The sequence below is a fragment of the Micromesistius poutassou genome (assembly GCF_964030765.1).
Source record: "Micromesistius poutassou genome assembly, chromosome: 7".
NCBI classification, from domain to species: domain Eukaryota; kingdom Metazoa; phylum Chordata; class Actinopteri; order Gadiformes; family Gadidae; genus Micromesistius; species Micromesistius poutassou.
The window spans coordinates 16,343,425-16,365,389 of record NC_140277.1 but is presented as its reverse complement, the minus strand read 5'-3'; the positions used below and the strand labels follow the sequence as shown (position 1 = coordinate 16,365,389).

General features: G+C 43.0%; 2 protein-coding genes across 15 annotated transcripts in view; one reads left to right on the top strand and one right to left on the bottom strand.

Moving 5' to 3' along the window:
• The window catches only part of LOC311350520 (NLR family CARD domain-containing protein 3-like), a 114,334-nt gene extending 97,061 nt beyond the window's left edge, over window positions 1-17,273 (top strand). For 4 of the 14 annotated variants that reach the window (XM_084470551.1, XM_084470555.1, XM_084470545.1 and 1 more), the window contains 10 exons: window positions 6,192-6,296; window positions 6,413-6,529; window positions 7,887-7,950; window positions 8,072-8,297; window positions 8,580-10,377; window positions 10,835-11,008; window positions 12,007-12,180; window positions 12,592-12,765; window positions 13,113-13,159; window positions 16,005-17,273. In XM_084470551.1, coding sequence (XP_084326677.1) covers window positions 6,192-6,296; window positions 6,413-6,529; window positions 7,887-7,950; window positions 8,072-8,297; window positions 8,580-10,377; window positions 10,835-11,008; window positions 12,007-12,180; window positions 12,592-12,765; window positions 13,113-13,159; window positions 16,005-16,558 — 3,433 coding nt within the window. In that variant the 3' untranslated portion in view covers window positions 16,559-17,273. Of the gene's footprint in view, window positions 1-4,908; window positions 4,999-5,384; window positions 5,536-5,603; window positions 5,709-5,824; window positions 5,942-6,191; window positions 6,297-6,412; window positions 6,530-6,642; window positions 6,859-7,886; window positions 7,951-8,071; window positions 8,298-8,579; window positions 10,378-10,834; window positions 11,009-12,006; window positions 12,181-12,591; window positions 12,766-13,112; window positions 13,160-16,004 lie in introns of those variants that run through there. The other 10 variants (XM_084470554.1, XM_084470553.1, XM_084470543.1 and 7 more) reach the window with 10 other exon arrangements.
• Window positions 713-2,149, bottom strand: LOC311350062 (zinc finger MYM-type protein 1-like; the record flags this gene model as incomplete). The annotated part of the gene is made up of 1 exon (XM_084470102.1): window positions 713-2,149. One exon carries the CDS (start codon window positions 2,147-2,149, stop codon window positions 713-715), a length of 1,437 nt encoding a protein of 478 aa, XP_084326228.1.
• Window positions 17,274-21,965: the final 4,692 nt, after the last annotated feature.

The window sequence follows — 21,965 nt, the reverse complement described above, 5'->3', positions numbered from 1 at the left end:
GAGTTGGTATGGTTGTCGAGTGCTTCTTTAGATACTTAGGTCCCGTACAAGCAGGCTCTAAGTACATTTTCTGGACAGTTCGGCCCCGTTCATCTGGATCTGGATTTTGCTGATGATTTGGCACTACTTGCACACACCCACCAACAGATGCAGGACAAGTCACACAAGCTAGAGATAACTGCTGCAAAAACCAAAGTAATGTGAATCAACAACAAGAACAACACACCAATAACCATGGATCAAAACCAACACCATCTCAAATGCCAACCTGTGGGAACTCAATAGAACCAATAGAGACCCAAATCAGGAGGAGAAAATGGAAATGGATAGGCCACCCTCTCAGAAGAAAAAACAAATCAATTACAAAGCAGGCCCTAACATGGAACCCACAAGGCAAGAGAAAGAGGGGAAGACCTAGAGCCACCTGGAGAAGAATCACAGAACAGGTGATGAAGACGGAAGGGCTGACATGGCAACAACTAGATTGGAAGGCACAAGACTGAAGAGGATGGAGGGGTTTCATCGATGGCCTATGTTCCCTAGGGAACTTAAAGGCCTAACTAACTAACTGGGCCCCGTTCATGCGGGCTCCAACTGAAATTATCCTGGGAGTGGGTCCTGCATTGAGAGAACTAGATAGGCGGTCAGGTTGGAGGTTTGAGCCCTCTGCCCTAGTGGGTTGATTCACCATAATAATCTTCACCAAAAGCGCTTATTTGAAGAGAAAGGCGGCACGGCGGTCCTTCTTCTGGGAAAACTTTTCGATGACTTTGGGAATGAAGTCCTGTAGCTGCTGGATCAGCTGGCTTTCAATTGAGAGCATGGCCAATGCGTTGAGCCGTGGCTGTCCCATGGTGTTGCGGGTGAAGGTTTTTATCCTCTTTAACGTGGAAAAATTCCTCTCTGACTCGGCTGTCGTCATTGGTGTTGTTGCAATGATTTTCAGCAGAATAACGGTCTCAGCAAAAGCCTCCTCTAGGTTGTTCTCATAAATGGATTTTAACAGTGACAGGGCCGTCTTACCTGTGTGAAGCTCACTGTGGCGGTACAGAGTGATCAGCTCAGACTTCAACTTTTCGTTGTTATCCAAAGGCCACAGTTTCACAGCACAATCCAGCTCTGATGTAGGGAATGACAGCACAAACTGGGGGAAGAATGAGCTGTCAACCAACTTTGCAGCAATCAAGTGGTCACTCTGTGAAAACCGCTGTTCTACCTGAGAGATGACTGTGTCACAGGCCTCCTTCATCACCTGCGCTGTGTTGGTACCTCGTCTGCCTGGCTCGTCTGTTCCATCATGAGAGGTGGCAGCCAAATGATCAGCTTGCTGCCGCATTTTCTGGACATTTTCCTTGAAATGGGCCAGTGCGCTGTTAATGCATGGGGCATCAATGCTACGTTTTTGCAGAGTGTTGTATAAGACATCCACTTCTGGCATGAGCAGTGAAAAAAATTCCAGCAGCTGCAGAAAGCCTCTGTCCCGGAGTTTCTTTGACAGGCCGTTTGCCTCACTTATGGTGATCTCATCCCATCCTGGTTGTGTGCGAATGGCCTCCATACACCGGAGCAGTGCTGCACGGGTCTCCCAAACGGCATTCACAGTCCGACTTTTAAAATTCCATCGGACAGCTGGTGGCCTAGGGATGCGTTTGTGTGTTGCCTCTAAAAGAGCTGCAACACGTTTTGGAGCACCGGAGAAAAACGTGGCAAAAGCAGTCAGATCGGCAAAAAACACCTTTAGGATGCTGATCCTAGCTGAACACAGTTGCTGCAACGTCAGGTTCAGTTGGTGGGCGTAGCAGTGAACAAACTGAGCATTTGCGTAGGTCTCCTTCATCAGTGTCTGCACTCCACGCACATTTCCGCTCATTACGGCCGCACCATCGTAGGTCTGAGCGATAAGCTTTTCTCTGAGCTTCAGTGGCTCCAGAACAACCTTGATGCTATTGCAAAGGCCGACACCAGTTTTGTCCTTAACTTCCACAAACTCTAAAAACCTCTCTGTCACTGTGTTACACGGCAAAATGTATCGCAGCACAACCACCATCTGTGATTTACAGGAGACATCCGTTGTCTCGTCGGCCTGTACAGCAACAAATGACGTCTCGTCAACTTGTTTGGCTATCTCGTCCCTGTACACTTCATACATGCAGTCTAATAGATCATTCTGTATGGTGCTTGATGTCCCTTTGAATACGGGATGAGCGCCATAGTGCCGCTGAAGCCTAGCGTCGCTCTCACACATCGTCTCAAAAATACAACGGAATATCCCCGGATTCAGAGAGTCCGCCGATTCGTCGTGACCCCGCAGTGCTGTCTCACATTTCCCACACAGTTTAATACAAGTGATGATCCGACTGAGTACATACCTGTTTTCCTCCACTTGCCTGTTATGCTCATCAATGCCGCGCCGGTAAGCACTGTCAATCTGGACAGCGACGTTCACCCGTCCAAAAAGTCCCAATTTCATCGCATTATCCAGATGACAATTGCTGCTCTCATGTTTGGTTATCCTCTCAGATAGGTGTTTTAAATCCTTGTATCCCATCCTCGACCAAGTAACATCTGCCACCACATCACACCACTGCCACCAAACAGCAAACAAGGAAAGCAGAAGAGTGCCTTCTTCTGAATGCTAGCCGTTAGCCATTTCTTTTTGGAAAACCACTCCACATTAAAAGCACAGATGTTTTTTCCAGCGGTTTGGCGAATGCCAAGATCCCTCGGATGGTGGGGACCAAGACGTTTTACTTCTAATTTTTCCTCCAGACTAAGGGTCTCAAATCTGTGCTCCAATAGATGATCGACCTCATTCATGTTTTCGACTCGTTTTCGTTTGTGTGCCTCCGACATGTTTGTTAGCAAATATCCTTCTCCTTCTCTTTTTTTATTTCTCTTGAGTATGTCTTTTATGCTACTTTTTGCGCGGGCGCGGGAACGTGCGGTGAGGTCGAGACGAGGTCACTCGAGGTCGAGACGACGTCACTCGGTCACTCGACGAGGTCACTCGCGCACGTGACTCAGCACGCGCGAGCCACACACTACAGCCAATGAACTGTGAAAAAGGAAAATTACACTGTAGTGGAACGAACCATATATGTCCATGGCACACTCTGAGCATGCGCATTTCAATTTTTCAAGACCAATACACATTACATTGGGCTGGTGGGGCTAGAGCCCCTCTTGCCCCACCGGATGAACTCAGCCGGAAGAAGCAAGCTAGGGTCGACTAAAAATGAACTAAAAGCGCCGAACTTATTATTTTACAGTACTTTCTGGGGAGATTTTTTTATTTTATATATATATATATATTATTTTTTTATATAATATATTTATTATATTTATATATTTTTTTATATATATTTTTTTCTTGTGAGAGTAGGTGGGGCCGAGCCCCACCTGCCCCTAATGACCAGTCGCCACTGGACGTGCGAGGCTCATTCTTCAGCCAAAGAGTTTGGTCTGTTTCAAGTCAAGAGTGGACCGCTTCTGGCGTTAGCAGCAGTATGAGATACCGTGATTTACCGTTAAGTTGTTATATACAGTTAAGACCGTAAACAACAGTCATCACGACTCCATATTCTGTATATATGGTATCAAGGTATCAAGGTACACCATCAGTAAGGTCAGTAAGGTCAGTACACCGTCAGTACGGTCAGTACACCGTCAGTACGGTTAGTACACCGCCAGTACACCGTCAGTAAGGTCAGGACACCGTCAGTACACCGTCAGTAAGGTCAGGACACCGTCAGTAAGGTCAGTACACTGTCAGTACGGTCAGTACACCGTCAGTAAGGTCAGTACACCGTCAGTACACCGTCAGTAGACCGTCAGGGTCTTCTATTGGTTTCTATCCTTCTATTGGTTTCTATCAGGGCCTTCTATTGGTTTCTATCCTTCTATTGGTTTCTATCAGGGCCTTCTATTGGTTTCTATCAGGGCCTTCTATTGGTTTCTATCAGGGCCTTCTATTGATTTCTATCAGGGTTTTCTATTGGTTTCTATCAGGGTCTTCTATTGGTTTCTATCAGGGCCTTCTATTGGTTTCTATCAGGGCCTTCTATTGGTTTCTATCAGGGCCTTCTATTGGTTTCTATCAGGGTCTTCTATTGGTTTCTATCAGGGTCTTCTATTGGTTTCTATCAGGGATTCTAACAGAACGTACAGCATTAGGCGACTTCATGTGCTTCATATAAAACCGTTCAAAATACATCAGAGCAGAAACAAAAAGAAATAGAGATTACAATAAATCAAGAGACATGATGACTTTTGAAAATGCCTCCCTGGTGCTTCATAATATTAGTAATAATATAAGTTTTAAACATTTTAATATAATTGATGTGATGTTTTACATAGTAATGTCATATAGTTGAGGATATTTGTTGTGGAGTTCCCTTATCTTTAATCATCTATTTAACCAGCTCCCAGCAGCCAATCAGGGGGAGGTTGGGGGTTATGGGTAATGGTGGGTGAAAGGGGTGGGATTCAACCTGCTCCCAGCAGCCAATCAGGGGGAGGTTGGGGTTATGGGTAATGGTGGGTTAAGGGGGGGGGGGATATTAGATTCATATTATTGTCTTATTCACTTACACAGAAACTTTACATTTGGGTGAAGAAAGACAACAGGAGCACCAACAGAAGAATGATGAAATACTGTACAAGGAAGACGTTCATTTAACTGAAAACACAGATATGAAAAACTCATTAAACTCTTTCTTTGTAGAGTTTAGAGTCATTTATCCTAACATATAATAAAATGGGCATGTAATGTTGGTTCTATCGCAATGTATTATGTTTGTATCTTTAGTCAATCATTAATGAATGTAGACCTGCTATGAAGCCGACCTTTGAAGCGGCTGGCCTTCAGCCAGCATCATGGGGGAGTTCAGCTCAGAGGTTTGAAGTCTCCTCAGTTGACCTGCAGCCTCCCACAGGAGGACAGGACACCTGGATGCTTTGACATTTTCATACCATAACACCAACAACCAAAAACATAAGGTAAAGTATTTTAAACATCATATAAATATGTGTGTGTTTGTGTATGTGTGTCTGTCTAGTTAGCAAACCAAATGTAATACTTCATAGGAACATATATATATATGTGTGTGTGTGTGTGTGTGTGTGTGTGTGTGTGTGTGTGTGTGTGTGTGTGTGTGTATTTAAACCTATATCGAAGATTATAAAATGTGTTTTAAAACGTTTTCTATTGGATCTAAAATTTGGTCATTTTTCTGGGCTATTGCAAATATGTTGGAAACCATTTGGTATAATTAGTTAGAGCCAGCCATTCTCCATCATTTATTGCTAGCTAACTAGTTCTTGTTACTTTACGCACCAGAAATTCTCTGACGACCACCAGTCAACTTTTTCATTTTTTATGGTAGAGGCGTGACGCATGAGGTGGGCGGGACTGAGCGACTCTATGTTTGGCTCCAGAGCGCCCCCTGGTGGCCACTCTGGTGTACAGCAACGTGAGGCCAAGTTTAAAACCACCTCTCAGTGTCTGTCTGCTGCTGGCTCGCCTTCCCTCCACAGGTCCTGATAGAACCGTCTTACTCACCGTAATGAACGCAGGAGGAAAACAATATGTTGTGTTTGTGTAGGACTACAGGTCTCCTGTCTACTATGGATGAGGAGAGAGAGGAGGGGGGTCCTACCTCTAAGACCACTCTGTCTGGGGAACATGGCCGCCAGAGCAAAGCTAAGAGGTAAGAAGAGGATCTCTCACTGTCTGTGACTGTTGTCCATCTCAGAGCTCAGCAGTGATACATCATAAAACCATCATTAGTCTGAGTAAAAGCTGTGTGTGTGTTTTGTGTTGAAGCCCAGAGCAGCAGCAGAGAGAAGCCTCCCCTGGACCCCGTTGTGTCTCCATGAAGAGTGACTGCTCTATGGGTATACCTGTTAACTTTAACGATGGACGCCCCTCCAGAGAGGAGAGGTAGGAGTTTCAAACAGACAATGAAACAGACCACTTGCAGTGTGTGTGCTCATGCGCACAAAATAGTGCCTGAAAGCAGGACCGATTCCTTCCAGAATAGTCTTGTTGTAAATACAGGACATTTGGTGATACTTAACATTCTTAGTTCGCTGAGCCTCACAAACTATTTTGATGACATTACAAATAGATGGCTTTGAATGTCAAGCTGTGAAGCGCTTTTCCTGCTGGTGTTTATGTTGTGTTTGTGTAGGACTACAGGTCTCCGGTCTACTATGGATGAGGAGAGAGAGGAGGGGGGTCCTACCTCTAAGACCACTCTGTCTGGGGAACATGGCCGCCAGAGCAAAGCTGAGAGGTAAGAAGAGGATCTCTCACTATCTGTGACTGTTGTCCATCTCAGAGCTCAGCAGTGATACATCATGACACCATCATTAGTCTGAGTAAAAGCTGTGTGTGTGTTTTGTGTTGAAGCCCAGAGCAGCAGCAGAGAGCAGACTCCCCTGGACCCAGCTGTGTCTCCATGAAGAGTGACTGGTCTATGGGTATACCTGAAAACTTTAAAGATGGATGCCCCTCCAGAGAGGAGAGGTAGGAGTTTCAAACAGACAATGAAACAGACCACTTGTAGGCATGCAAACTAGTCACCTTTCGGCAAAATTCGCCGTTTGGAGATCTGTTGAGAAAACGGGGGGGGGCCATGAAGGTTAGTCGACCATGAAGATTAGTCAACTGCTAATTTTTTTGCCGATGAGCCGTTTTACTATTGACCGCCATTTATGTTTCTCAAACAGCTCACTGTAATTCACCTCCACACCACAAATCTTTGCGCTGTGTGCGCCCTGCTGGTTAATCCGCTATCCTCTTTCTTCCTCCTCCCCCCGTCTTCACTGCTTTGATATGAGAAATGGCCGAGGCAGGTGAGTCCTCTGAATAAAGTCCAAGATTTAGCCCAAAGCTTCCAAAGTATGAGAGTATTTCAGGCCAACTGATAAAGTCTATGGACGCCTTAGGACGGACTTGTCAACGCGCTGTGGCATCACTTACTTGATGTTGTTTATATTGAAGATCGGCAGGTTGTAGTGGGTGCGTGTGTGAATGAATGACCGTGAGTGTGTGTGTATGCGATTTAAAACAACAACAAACAACAAACAAACAAACTCAAAGCCAATGCATGTATCCAAAACTATTCGTTCAAAACCGAATAAACAAATCAAAAACGGCGTTGCATGCGGCGTTGTATTCGCTTCAAATTCTTTCTTTTCTTTTCAAAACTTTGAATTGAATACGGTGCGGTACTGAGCAGTTGAAAACAATGTTGGCTCCTGTGTGTGCCTTGCGCACCTGCGTTATATCACTTAATATGACTTTGGCAGTAATGTTTTAAACTCCGCCATGCACGCAAGTGTAAACGCGAGCAGCATAGCTGCGTGCCTGCCTGCTTTCAGCGCGTAATTATTTATTTGGTTATATTTAAGTTATTTATATTGTTTACATTTGTAATTTTTGATTTGGTAACATTGAAGTTATTTGTATTGTTTATGGCACGGTAGACATTTTATGTTTTGGCCCTTCAGTTGAGTTCAAAATAAAATGGACACAATGAAATAACAAAAGTGCAAGGCTGAGGCATGCTGCCAAACAGCAAAAGCCCTGGAGACACTGGTCCAGGCCAAGAAGAAACATAAATAATGGCAGACTCCTATTGCCCTGTCCTCCCACCTCTTTATTCTTTATTCTTCTTTATTCTTCCCACCTTTTTATTCTTCTCGAGCAGTATTCTTCTTGGAGAGTATCAAGTTTGTAATAAGTTATGTACCTATTGGGGCTGCCCTTTGTAATACATTCAAAAAGTAATAAAAAATGAGCATTTAGTAGCTTATTTTTCAAGAAGAGTGTGTGTGTGTGTGTGTGTGTGTGTGTGTGTGTGTGTGTGGGTTCTCCACAGACACCAGAGGAGGTCAAAGGTTCCCAGTGGTCCGTCTGTACAGCAGCACCACACAGAGTTGAAGGTGTGTAAATGTACAACACTGAGTTCTGTCATGAAAGCCATGTGACCAACATCTCTCCTGGAGCTAACAGTCTCCAGGCTTCCCTCTTCAGACCTTCTCTTTGATGTTTGTTCTGTTCCAGCGGATCAAGGAGAACGCACACGCTTTTCTAGACAAGGAGGTGGAGAAGCTGTGGAGAGTTCTCTTCCCAGATTACCCGCAATGCTCGGAGAGCCAGAGGGAGGAGGAAGAGGTGGATGGTGAGGAAGAGGAGCAGAGGAGGCGCGCCATAGAGGGAGTGGAAGACATCACACTGCTCTGCCTGAAGCAGTTGAAGCTGGAGGAGATGGCCGACACACTGAGGAGTAGTAAGATAATCTTATTTTTAGAAGAGATTACAAAGATACCTTTTTGGATCAGTAAGATACAGTAAGATACTCTTACTTTGAAAACAGATCAGGGATATAGTCTTATTTTGAAAACTGATTAGGGAGATATCCTTATTTTGAAAACTTATTTTGAATATGCTTTTTTTTTAAACAGCAGTAAATGACTGTTGGTTAAAAAAAGGGCAGTCATATTTTGATAATTTGACATCAACAATTTTTGATATACGTTTGTATACGTTCTTCTTTTGTCATCTAATTTAGAAAAAGTTGCTGCTGAGTGCCAACATAAGATCAAAGCTTATCTGAAGGAGAAGACCCAGTGTGTGTTTGAGGGAATCGCTAAAGCAGGAGAGTCAAGACCTCTGAATGAGATCTACACAGAGCTCTACATCACAGAGGGAGGCAGTGGAGAGGTCAACAAGGAACATGAGGTCAGACTGATTGAAACCGCTTCCAGGAAACCAGCCAGGGAGGAAACACCAATCAGATGTGAAGACATCTTTAAACCCTTACCTGGAAAAGATCAACCAATCAGGACAATAATGACAACTGGAGTGGCCGGCATTGGTAAAACCATCTTAACACACAAGTTGATTCTGGATTGGGCTGAAGGCAAAACCAACCACGACATACACTTCATATTTCCTTTCACTTTCAGAGAGCTGAATTTACTGAGAGATAAAAAGTTTAGTTTGGTGGAAATTCTTCATCACTTCTTTATTGGAACCAAAGAAGCAGGAATCTGCAGATACGACCGGTTCCAAGTTGTCATCTTGGATGGTCTGGATGAGTGTCGACTTCCTCTGGACTTCCAGAACAACCCGATCTGTACTGATGTCACAGAGTCCACCTCGGTGGACGTGCTGCTGACAAACCTCATCAGGGGCAACCTGCTTCCCTCCACTCGCATCTGGATAACCACACGCCCTGAAGCAGCCAATCAGATCCCTGCTGATTGTGTTGACATGGTGACAGAGGTGAGAGGGTTCACCGACCCACAGAAGGAGGAGTACTTCAGGAAGAGGTTCAGAGAGGAGAAGCTGGCCAGAAAGATCATCGACCACATCAAGACATCACGAAGCCTCTACATCATGTGTCACATCCCAGTCTTCTGTTGGATCACTGCTACAGTTCTGGAGGACTTCTTCAAAACATCCCAGGGAGAGGAAGATATGCCCAAGACCATGACTCAGATGTACAGCCACTTCCTGAGGGTTCAGTCCATACAGGGGGACAGGAAGTATCATGGTAGAGCTGAAACAGATCCACACTGGAGTTCAGAGAGCAGGGAGATCATTGTTTCTCTGGGAAAACTGGCTTTTAACCAGCTGGAGAAAGGAAACCTGATCTTCTACCAGGCAGACCTGGAAGAGTGTGGCATCGATATCAGAGCAGCCTCGGAGTACTCAGGAGTGTTCACCCAGATCTTTAAAGAGGAGTGTGGGCTGTACCAGGACAAGGTGTTCTGCTTTGTCCATCTGAGCATCCAGGAGTTTCTGGCTGCCCTTTATGTCTTTAAGACCTTCATCGACACTGGTGTCAATCTGATCTCAGAAGAACAACCAACCTCCAGGTGGTCTTCTCTAATTAGAAATGAATATGATCTTTTCTATGAGAAGACTGTGGACAAGGCCTTACAGAGTGAGAACGGACACCTGGACTTGTTCCTCCGCTTCCTCCTGGGCCTCTCTCTGGAGACCAATCAGAATCTCCTACGAGGCCTGCTGGGACAGACAGGAAGTAGCTCAAAGACCAATCCGAACACAGGGTCTTACATCAAGAAGAGGATAGGTGGAGATCTCTCTCCAGAGAGAATCATCAATCTGTTCCACTGTCTGAATGAGCTGAACGACCGTTCTCTAGTGGAGGAGATACAACGGTACCTGACATCAGGAAGTCTCTCTAGAAAATCTCTATCTCCTGCTCAGTGGTCAGCTCTGGTCTTCATCTTACTGACATCAGAAGAGGAGCTGGAGGTGTTTGACCTGAAGAAATACTCTGCTTCTGAGGAGGGTCTTCTGAGGCTGCTGCCACTGGCCAAAGCCTCCAAAACATATCTGTAGGTTCACTAATAAGTGAGATAAGAATATTACAATACACAACACAGTATACATAATACTATATATAATAATATAAAAGTTATATCAACATACAAAACATATCTGTAGTTTAAAATATAACATGTATTACAAAATACATAATACTAGAATCTAAGTTGTAATAATATACAAACCATCTCTGTAGGTTCATCAATAACATGCACAGATGTACAATACCAACACAAGTTAAAGGTTATAATAATATACAAAACATCTCAGCATGTGTTCTAAGACCTTGTTTTACAACACATGCAACACAATAATACTAGAATAATATAAACATCTACAATACAGGTCTGTTGGTCCAGGCATAACAAATATACTCACTTATAACATTTTTTTTTTCTTTTTATAAATGTTAAAAGTGATATCAGTTCTGAAGAGTAATATGTTCCTGTCTCTTTATTTTGTGTGAAGGCTGAGTGGTTGTCATCTGTCAGAGAGATGCTGTGAAGCTCTGGCCTCAGTTCTCAGCTCTAACTCCTCTAGTCTGAGAGAGCTGGACCTGAGTACCAATGATCTGCAGGATTCAGGAGTGAAGCTGCTCTCTGCTGGACTGGGGAGTCCACACTGTACACTGGAAACTCTCAGGTCAGTTTACTTAATGTGCATAATAACATTTTACTATCAGCAGACATTTAATTGATTCCTAAATAGTGTAGACGTTGTCACAAGCCTAGGTATAATCATTGTATTCAGGCCACCTTGAAAATTCAATTGTTTTTCTGAATTTACGACATAATTAACTCTGAGTTTTTATTGAAAAATAATCTGCTCTTTTTTTTCTGAATTACTGTGTTAATTATCTGAGATAAGATATCAGATAAGATTTCATGGCAAAAATAAATGTGCTATTTTTGTGATTTAACAAGTTTAAATATGTTTTATATGATCTTCAATATAGTAATCCATGCCATTGTATTACTGTTACTGAAAGTCCTCAATTTAGAGAGAAAAGGGGTAAAATCCTATGTTTTTGCCGTTCTCCCCAAAACACGGCGTGAACGTTCCACTCTGCTGAACGCAGGTGGCGTTCTTTACGTGACGTCAGACCTTTACTGAGGAAGTCTGACGTCAGGACCGAGAGGCCCCACCCTCCTCTGTGAAGCTTTGTCTGAGCAGCTGTTATGGGGAAGTAGAGCGAGTGGACCCAAATGCTCACACAGAGTGAGGCTGACAGACAGTAAATCAAAGGATCTTTACTGAGGGACACAAATATGTAAAGGAGGGGCTTGAAGGCTGGTAGGTAGTCAGACAGGGGAGGGGTCGGTGACAGGAGGGTAGTCAGACAGGGGAGGGGTCGGTGACAGGAGGGTAGTCAGACAGGGGAGGGGTCGGTGTCTTAAATTATATATTCAACTAGTTGAATATGTGAATATTTTTTATAGACAGTAGTTTAATTCTCTGTTAAAAATGTTCTGAAGAGTAACATGTTCCTGTCTGTTTGTGTGAGTATAGAGCCCTAAAGTAGAATAACACTCTTCTTAAAAAGTTTCTTTGAAGACACGTTTTCCAGTTGTTTCATCATTTATAAAACATTATAGATGTATAATTTATGTATAATTAAAACAACTGCATATTGTTTAAAGGCTGACTGGCTGCCATCTGTCAGAGAGATGCTGTGAAGCTCTGGCCTCAGTTCTCAGCTCCAACTCCTCTAGTCTGAGAGAGCTGGACCTGAGTACCAATGATCTGCAGGATTCAGGAGTGAAGCTGCTCTCTGCTGGACTGAGGAGTCCACACTGTACACTGGAAAGTCTCAGGTCAGTTTTACATAATGTGCAAACAGTTACAAAACAAAGTTCCAAATCAGAAGACATTTGACCAATTTCAAGTCTCCATTTTTGTTGATATAAGATTTATGTTATATTATTCAGTTATTCAGTGTATAAATGATTGTTTAAGTTTAAGTTATTTGTTACATTTTTGGATTGTTGAGGAAATATTTTGGACGTTCTGACCATAGACTGAATAGCTGTTGACTCTTGCCAATACATACTGGTCTTTTCCTTGTTATCAAGACATTTTTACACAATGGTTCATTTTTACACACGTTCAACATGTCCGTGTGAGTGAGTGTGTGTGTGTGTGTGTGTGTGTGTGTGTGTGTGTGTGTGTGTGTGTGTGTGTGTGTGTGTGTGTGTCTGTCTGTGCGCGCATGTGCGTGTGTGTAGGTTGTCTGACTGCCTGGTCACAGAGGAAGGCTGTGCTTCTCTGGCCTCAGCTCTGAGCTCCAACCCCTCCCATCTGAGAGAGCTGGACCTGAGCTACAATCACCCAGGAGACTCAGGAGCTGCACTGCTCTCTGCTGGACTGGAGGATCCACACTGGAGACTGGACACTCTCAGGTATGGAGAGGACAGCCCACCACTCAGGGACAATGTCTCCTACAAGGATCAGTGGACCATCTTACCATTATATTATTAGATAATATGCTCTCATTTAGAAGCTGCTATGATTATTGTGTCAGAAGTTGGAAATGTTAATATTTTTGTTATAAAGACGAAATGCTGCTCTCTCTTTGTTAACATGTGAATATTGTTTCCCTGTCTAATGACAACATGCTGCTCTCTCTTTGTTAACATGTGAATATTGTTTCCCTGTCTAATGACAACATGCTGCTCTCTCTTTGTTAACATGTGAATAATGTTTCCCTGTCTAAAGACAACATGCTCCTCTCTCTTTGTCTCGCCAGTGTGGAGCACGGTGGAGAGTGGAGGATGAAACCAGCTCCACAGAGATGTAAGTGTCTGTTTAGTTTGATTCATCTCAACACACACTACCTATAGAGATGGAAAGTCCATCCACACAGCAGGAGGTGACGTCGGTTCAGTCAAATCATCCTGGGAATGTAGATGATGGTTGACTTCACCTTCATCAAACTGTTGATGTATAATAATCTATATTCTACAATAATCTATATTTCGATCTCGTTTGATATTTGCTTCCTAGTGAATGTTACGCAGTATTAAGAAATATTAACCGTGAGCAGCCAGCCGTACGAGGGCTGAAACGTGTGTGAGTTTGACCCCTGTGTGACCCCCATAGCTCCGATGCTACGTGTGAGGGCCGCCCAGCGAGGACCCCCCCCCCATCCCAGCTCCGCCCGTTTCCTCAGCGCGGTCTGGGTCTTTGTTCTGATTGAGTCACATCGGCCTATCAGCTACGAGCAGAACTAGAAGACCGTGTAGCCTTCAGCCAACCAGCTTTAGTAGATCTAAGGCCCAGACAGGACCAGTGCTTTAGTAGATCTAAGGCCCAGACAGGACCAGTGCTTTAGTAGATCTAAGGCCCAGACAGGACCAGTGCTTTAGTAGATCTAAGGCCCAGACAGGACGCCCCGAGTGCTTTTCATTTAGGGAAACACAAGGAAGGTCTTACATTGTTTAGGAGATAAGGTAGGATATAATAATAACAATGATGACATTAACCTTTCTAATTACATAATTAGGTGAAAGAACAAATAATAACGAATAGAGCAGTTGAGTACGGCGATGTGTGTCCACACACAACTAGTTGTGCGTTGATTAATAAATGAAATTCAATAATCAATTTGAGAGACATATTTGTTTGAGACTGTAGCAGAGACGATGCTACAGTCCAGCTAGGGGACTTCTAGTGGGTTCCTCTAGACAAGGACGACGACAGTACCAGCTCAACTTGACTCGACTCGCCACGACTCGATTCGGTTTGGTTCCAGGCACGTTGCGTTTCCATCTAAAAAAGTACCTCTTCAATGTTGGCGGGTCATAGAAAAGAACCTCTCCAACATGGGCGGGTCGTCATTCGATTTTAATCACGGGAGACGCGATTCCCGGGAAATCTGAATCTGATCAAGACTATTTCCTGATTCCCGGGAAAGGTTATGATGGGAAATAAACTAAAATAAAAAGCGCAATGACTGTGCATCTATTGTTGTCATACGGTAACGTTGATGGAGGCAAAACTCGAGCCCTGGGAAAGGAACGACACTAAAACGAAACAACGAAACGCTGATCCTCGGGAGCAGGTCCGTGGACTCCAGCCACGCCGGACACACACAACCACGCGCAGCCTAACTCTAGCCCCGGGAAAGGAGCGACACACACGGCAAAATGCCGATCAGTGTCCCCCTTGGCAGCGGGTCCGTGGACTCCAACCACGCCGGACACAACTTAACTTTGAGTGATTATTCCCATTTACAGCCGCTGGCCAATCAGTTGCCAGCAGCCTGTTTACGTCACACAAAAGTACCAGCTCCGCTTGCTTGGAACCTCGACGGAGGTAGTACTAAAAAAAAAAGTACTAGGTACCGGGTACTTTTTTTGCCAATGGAAACGCAAAAAAAGGCGGGCCAAATCGAGGCGAGTCGAGTCGAGTCAAGCTGGTACTGTCGGTGGAAAAGCGGCATTAGTCTGCCCTACAATAACGGAACAGCCCCTCATAATGTTGCAGTATGGTATACCGATACTGAGACCGTATCACAATACCCGCCATTTAAAAGCTACCATACCACATGTTATTAGTAGTGCTACTCTAACAGTGAGTGTGTTAAAGGGGACATATTATGAAAACAACACTTTTCCTGGGATTTGGGCTGTTGTTTTGGGTCTCTGGTGTGGCCACACACATACAAACTTTGAAATAAGCCTGTACATGCTTTTTTGAGTGAGATATGCATTTCTGAAAGTACCCCGCCTACAGTTACCAAACGAGCGAGTCAGTTTCAGCGCCCCCTCTTACGCAGGAGGGGGGTCACATTTGCATATTACCACCCACTTCCCCATCCCCCTCCAATCAGAGCATAGATACGATTTTGTGGACCTGGACCAGCAGACGAGCGCTGGGCAGAGATGTTCGCGCATTTCAGAAGCAGGGAGATTCCATACAAAATTAGATGTGACTGCCTGGCAGGGAGAAGCTCCCGAGCTTCGGCGGAGCTCGCCCCCCGCCGGAGCTCCCGGACTGCCGCCAGAACTCCGGTGGCAGTCGGGCAGCTCAGCTCCGGGAGTACAATCCCTTTCTCCTCCATGTCGCGGTTCAATCCGGACTTCAGAGAGTCAAAGCCAAAGTTCTTTTCCCCCAATTCTTCTCAACCATGGCCGAGATAACCCCCACTACGAGTCTTTACTTGTTGTGGAAGTACCAGAGACGTCAGACGCAGTCTTTATGATTCATAATATCATCTGAGGCACACATAGCTTTTGGGCGTGATATTAGATATTATATTATATAGATACCTATATTTATTATTATTATTATATAATATAGATATAGAACTCAGGGAGTCCGCAAACGGCAACAATCACTTCTCCTCCATGCTGTGGTTCACTCTGACAGCTCATTGGTCAATGGGCAGCAGCTCATTTGCATGAATGCTACAGACACCAGAAACAGTGTGCAGTGCTTTGTGGTCATCAGTTATTATTGTCTCTCATATGGACTCTAACTTTCCTTTGAGAACCAGAGGCCTTTCTGCCAGTTACTCTATGAACCGACCGCACGTCGTCTTAGTCTCTCTCGGTTTATTTCATTCACCGAACATCGAGTGGAGGATATCTATGAAAGAACACTGAACGATGGTAACGGTGTCTTGTTCTCCCCTCAGATGCCTGTGAACTCTCACTGGACCCAAACACAGCCCACACACGACTCTCTCTGTCTGAGGACAACAGAAAGGTGACGAAGGTTGAAGAGGACCAGCCGTATCCTGATCACCCAGAGAGATTTCACGGCTGGGTCCAGGTGTTGTGTAGAGAGGGTCTGACTGGCCGCTGTTACTGGGAGTTAGAGAGGGAAGGAGGTGTTAATGTGGGAGTGACATACAGAGGAATCACAAGGAGAGGAGGGGGTGTTGACAGCCTGATTGGAGGGAACAACAAGTCCTGGAGTCTTTATTGTTATGATGGTGGTTACTCTGCCCGGCACAACAACATACAAACAGTCATCCGTCTCCCCCCCCCTGACTCTAACAGAGTAGGAGTGTATCTGGACCGGCCTGCCGGGACTCTGTCCTTCTACAGAGTGTCCCCAGGTGGAGGAGGGTCCTCAGACACAGTGACACACATCCACACCTTCCAGACCTCCTTCACCCAGGAGGACCTCCTCCCTGGGTTTGGGTTTTGGAGGCTTGGTTCCTCAGTGTCTCTGAGTCAGATGTAGGGACACACACACACGCACACACACGCACAAGCACACACACAGGGTTTTTTTTAACTCAAATTTTTTTTATTATGCAATAGGGAATTCATTATCCTCAATATCATATATTTGGCTTCCTCTACAGTTATTAAATATATTATGCATTGAGCTTCCTCTACAGTTAGAAATTAATTGTTCAGATGAGGAGTTTGATGATGAAAGCTATTTTAAACAGGTGTGTTTTCAGTGAATTGCTCAGTTATCAGTAATTATTACATTTATATCTTTAGTGATCGCTCTATTGGTAAATTCTGTAATACATTTGTATCAAACACTGTATTATTCTTGTACAAACACAGTCATGTCGCTTTATATTATGTTGATGTTGATTTGATTTATGATGATGATTTAAACAGTACTTAACTTCACTGAAACAAGCAGAGTCATGGATCGGGACAGATAGTGTATTAAATGTACTGAGGTTATGAATCGGAATAGATAGTATATTAAATGTACTGAGGTTATGAATCGGGATAGATAGTGTATTTAATGTACTGGGGTCATGGATCGGGATAGATAGTGTATTAAATGTGTTTTTTTTAAGAGTAATTTACTCTTACTTACTTTACAAATAATCATGTTTCAATGAATAATGTTTGTATGTAGTTTTTTAAACAGAAATAAAATAAAGTTGGTGCTATAACCGAGTATGGCCAATAGATGGTAGTGTTTCTAATTAATTCTAATTTTATGAATTCTGAATTGTGAACACTTTTGAAATAGAAACTAACGATTGTTAACCTATTAGGTATTGATCAAGACCGGAAGAAAATGAATGAAACAATTAAATTAATCAAATTCATAACATTAATAATAAAATAAATAACGTATAAATACAGAAATAAATAAGAGATGTGTATTCTGTCGTCTCCTGGTCCTTCTTTAGTGGTCAGTTTATAAATCCTCTGCATGGAGGGTCACTTTACAGGTGTCTCTGTGACTGAACACAGCTCTGTGTGAGTATGAATCCAAGATGGAGACATTTACCAACGCCTGTCTCCTTATAAATAATCTAATAACAATAAAACCAAGACCACACCCACTGGATACTGAATAAACAATATGAAACTCCTCCCCTTGGTAAAGATACACCTGGACACGCCTCCTATAGGCCCATATCTGTCCTTCCTGGAGACCATAAACTATAAACATGGGTCATAGTAAGGAGACCAGAAGCTATACTACTAGAATGTAGACCCAAGACGATATATGACGGACCCACACATCCAGACACAGAACTGAAGTTTAGATGCAGAAAAGCTTCTGACTTTGTTGATAAGGGAGTAAACAATAGTTCTTTATCAACATCAGTATATGCCTGTTGAATCAATCCACAGGAATATAAATATAGATAAGTTATTCTTCAGGGAGAGGTGTTAGACCAGGCGGCCCTCTGTCCTCCATCCTGTTCTCTGGGCTCTAATGACGTCAGGCGCTGATTATGAAGTCTCCTTTTAACAAAAGACATGTTGATCTTCATCACCGGCCCCTCAGCCCCCCTTCCTGCATTAATGACATCATTCAACGCTTTGGTTCATTTTCAGGTTCTAAAATAAATGCAATAAAACAGTTCATGATCTGTAACTACGGCCGTCACATGACCTGAAGGAGTGATATATCACTTCTCAGTGGGTGAAGCCGGTGGAGGCTGTTCTCAGTGTTTGGCCACATTGGCCTGAGTTAGTAGAAAAGCTTCTACATGTGAAGTGGCATCTCGAAGATTTTCATGTAAATAAACGTCTGTTAAGTGAGTATGTCTGATGAGTTGACATGAGGGTGATGAGCCTATGAACTGGGTGTCGGTAGCGAACAAATACTGCTTATCACCAAAGGTGTCGCCAAAGAGAACTAAACGGAAATCTTTGAGAATTCCACTTTGAAGTCTGTGGTACTGAATCAACCATAGCATAGAGATGTATAAGGGACAGAATAGAAATGCTTACTCTGTAAAGTTAGATCGATGCCTAGATAGCCAACATACGTCTCACCGATGTCTTCCTGGGATCGTAACGCCGCGTTCTACTGATGACATCTGACTAGCATCGGCCACTGAGTAAGTCTGAACTATACTTGACCGCAACCACAACCAGTGCTCTAGGAGAGGATCCCAGTCCCACCAGTGACTCACCACCTCAACCAGTGCTCTAGGAGAGGATCTCAGTCTCACCAGTGGCCACCGGACCAGTGGAACCATTGCTCCAGGAGAGACGCTCACTCTTCAAACTGTCACTTTCTCTTCGTATTCAGAAGGATCTGTCGTAACGTTACTGGTTTTCAGGTCATCTATCACTAGTGTACAAAATGTACATGTAATAGCTTTGTTAATTTTGGGACATCTAATAAAGTAGCTAATAAGTCACGTCTACGTGTGTCATTGATATACGTCATCACAGGTGAAGAGCCCAGATGCTAGCTCATGGTTGAGCCAACTTCAGTTTGCTAGCTAGAGTAGCTAACAGTCTCTCTAACATCTCTTGTGAATGTGGTGTTTATATATTTATGTTTCACTGTTCCTTGTTGAATTGTCTCTCCACTCCCACATCCGGGATGTCGTAGTTTCACTAATAAAAAACACACAAAAACACAATGCCGTCCTTTTTCGTAGCCACCTAGAGGATGTACATCCTTCAATGACACGCCCTCTTGTGATGTCACCGTCTCTAAACACCTACAGAACGTCTAGTAGGAGGGAGGAGACTGACATCACAAGAGGGCGTGTTACTGGTACCTCTTGATGCCAACAAAACCGTTCCTAACGAGAGGAGATATGTGTTACGTAAATGAGTTTGGCTGCCAGTCAGGAGAAGGCCTCACCAGGAAATAGCTGCTGCTGGAACTGCCCTAACGACCGACTGACACCATGGGACACATCTTCATCAGGGAGAAACCGACTCCAGCCTTAAGATACAGACCAGCACATAAGAATCAGAGTGGACAACATGGACCTGCCACCCTTATGGACCCTTTATTACATTATTGAATACATTCAGTTTTTATAATAATAATTATTATGATAATTTAACATCATCATTTATTATTTATTACATTCCTCTTCTTTTATGTCCAGTTTTTTCCTTTCTTACTCTTAAAATTGAGCAGAAGCAGTGAAGAAGCTGAGATCTAAATCGGTATAAACCTGTACTGTTTTAACCTTCTGTGTTTAAAATGCTTTTCCAATGAAAACACATTAAGGTGAAGGTCAGCCACCGTCTCACTGTGTTTGAGCTCAACAGAGTGATGTTATGAATGGAGGCGCGGCCGCCACAGGTTTGGTATGAGGAAGAAAACGTGTGGTGAGGATTTGATCTTTGTGAGATTGTACTAATCACCTGGAGCACAGAGGAGAGGCCTTCTCTAGGTCACGTGTTTCTATTCTCTACATTCTCTACATTTATCTCTTCATGGAAATCATGGGAACACTTTACAATAAGGGTGCATTAATTAACCATTAATTAACATTAGTTAATGCAGTCATGAGCATTAACAGTTAATGAATAGTAATCATTTAATTATGGTGTTCATGTTTACTAACAGTGTCCATATGAACTAAATACACATTTGAGCAATGTGTCTTTAGTTCCCCATGCTAATAGTGTATAACAATGGTTATTACTGCATTTACTAATGTTAATTAATAGTTACTATACCATTAGTTAAATGTTAGTTAATGCTTATAACTGCATTCACTAATGTTAATGAATGTTTCATTAATGTATGGTAAAGTGTTAATGAAATCCTGGTATTTATTTTCTGTAACTGAGGAGGACATGTGAAGCGATGCATCAGTGACTGAGTGTCTCTACCTGCTGTTTGAACCATCAAGTGTCTCTTTGTATTTCTCTGAGCTTCTAGACATCACAGCTCTGTCCATCGTTCATATTTTAATAAAGTGGTTATTCTTCATCACTGAGTGAAGTTATGGAACAGCAGCCTATAAGAGGTTAGTCTGACAGGAGTTTAAACTGGGAGGGGAACTGGTCCAACTGGTTGGTTGCTGGTTCACAACATCATCCTTTCCTTGTTGTTGTGTTGGACGGTTTGGTGCTGAGCTCTTCATCACAGCAGCGAGAAGACGAGGTACTGTAGTCAACACGCTCCGTCATATCATGATTCATAGGTTGGGTTATATTAATGAAAACATAATGTAATGTAATGTTACTGCTTTGTAAACTTTGGTCTACTTGACACTTCTGACATTGTTAATTAATTGGTTCGTATGTTGACATTTACTTGCATGAAAACTATTCATCTTTATTCTAACTATTCATCAAATAAGGATTTGAATATTATTATGTTTAATATCATTAATACTATTACGACTTACAAATAATTATTTTAATACATTTATAAGTATTTTGTTTAAATTGTATTGTTATTATGATATGTGTTACAATTATTATTATTATTATTATTATTGAGTTATTATAATATATTTTTATATTATTATTATTATAATTATTATAGTTTTTATTATTATTATTAATATTATAATGATAATTTGAATTGATTATTAATCTCATTATCATCATCATTGTCATTGTGCGTGAGGAAGAGGGCCAGATCTGGGGATGTGGGTGTGGTCTAAATGTCATGAGGAAGTCTGTTTAAGGTCGTCAGTCAGACTGGTTCAACAGGACAGAAAACCTCAGAGGATGATTTCCTCATAGTGAGCGTGTCTGTCTTCTGGTTCCCCTGCAGACGCACTTGAAGCCCTGAGAGACATTCTGTGTGAGTGATAAAGTTATCAGTGGTTTGTAGTAAACACTGGGCATCGTCTCCACGTCTTTCCCCTCGTAGAGACTGAGAGCAGCAATGAACAGCAATGAGCAGCAATAAGCAGCAGTGGCGGACTCGTGCCTCAATGATTGAAAAAGCGTGCTAAATTGCTCTCAAGAGTGACAAAAACGAGAGGAAGTGCCTTATTGGCTGCCCTTTACACGTGGAAAAACATATTGAGTGCCCTCTAGTGGCGCGTTTCCACTACTAAGCTCTGACTACTAAGCTCCCAAATCATAGCTTTCTCATCGACATTATCATGCCTGGGTGTGTGTGTGTGTGGAACAAATGTTAATAGTTCCCTCTGTGTTTTACTTAATGAAGGTGTTTGTGGAATAAACATTGTAAAGGTTTTATAGTTCCCTGTGTGGTTTTATCATAGAGTTGTGGTTATCATTTTAAATGTCAGTACCATATCATTAATTACTTTGATCTGGATCTCCTTATAATAACGTAATGCTAATCCTTATGAGGATGAGGACTATTTCATCATACATGATGCATCATATCTTTTTGCGTGCTGGTGGGGCCCCATGTTGTGCAGAATGTGCCCTTTTTATTTTTTCGCCCCTGCCCTTCAAATAGTCTGACT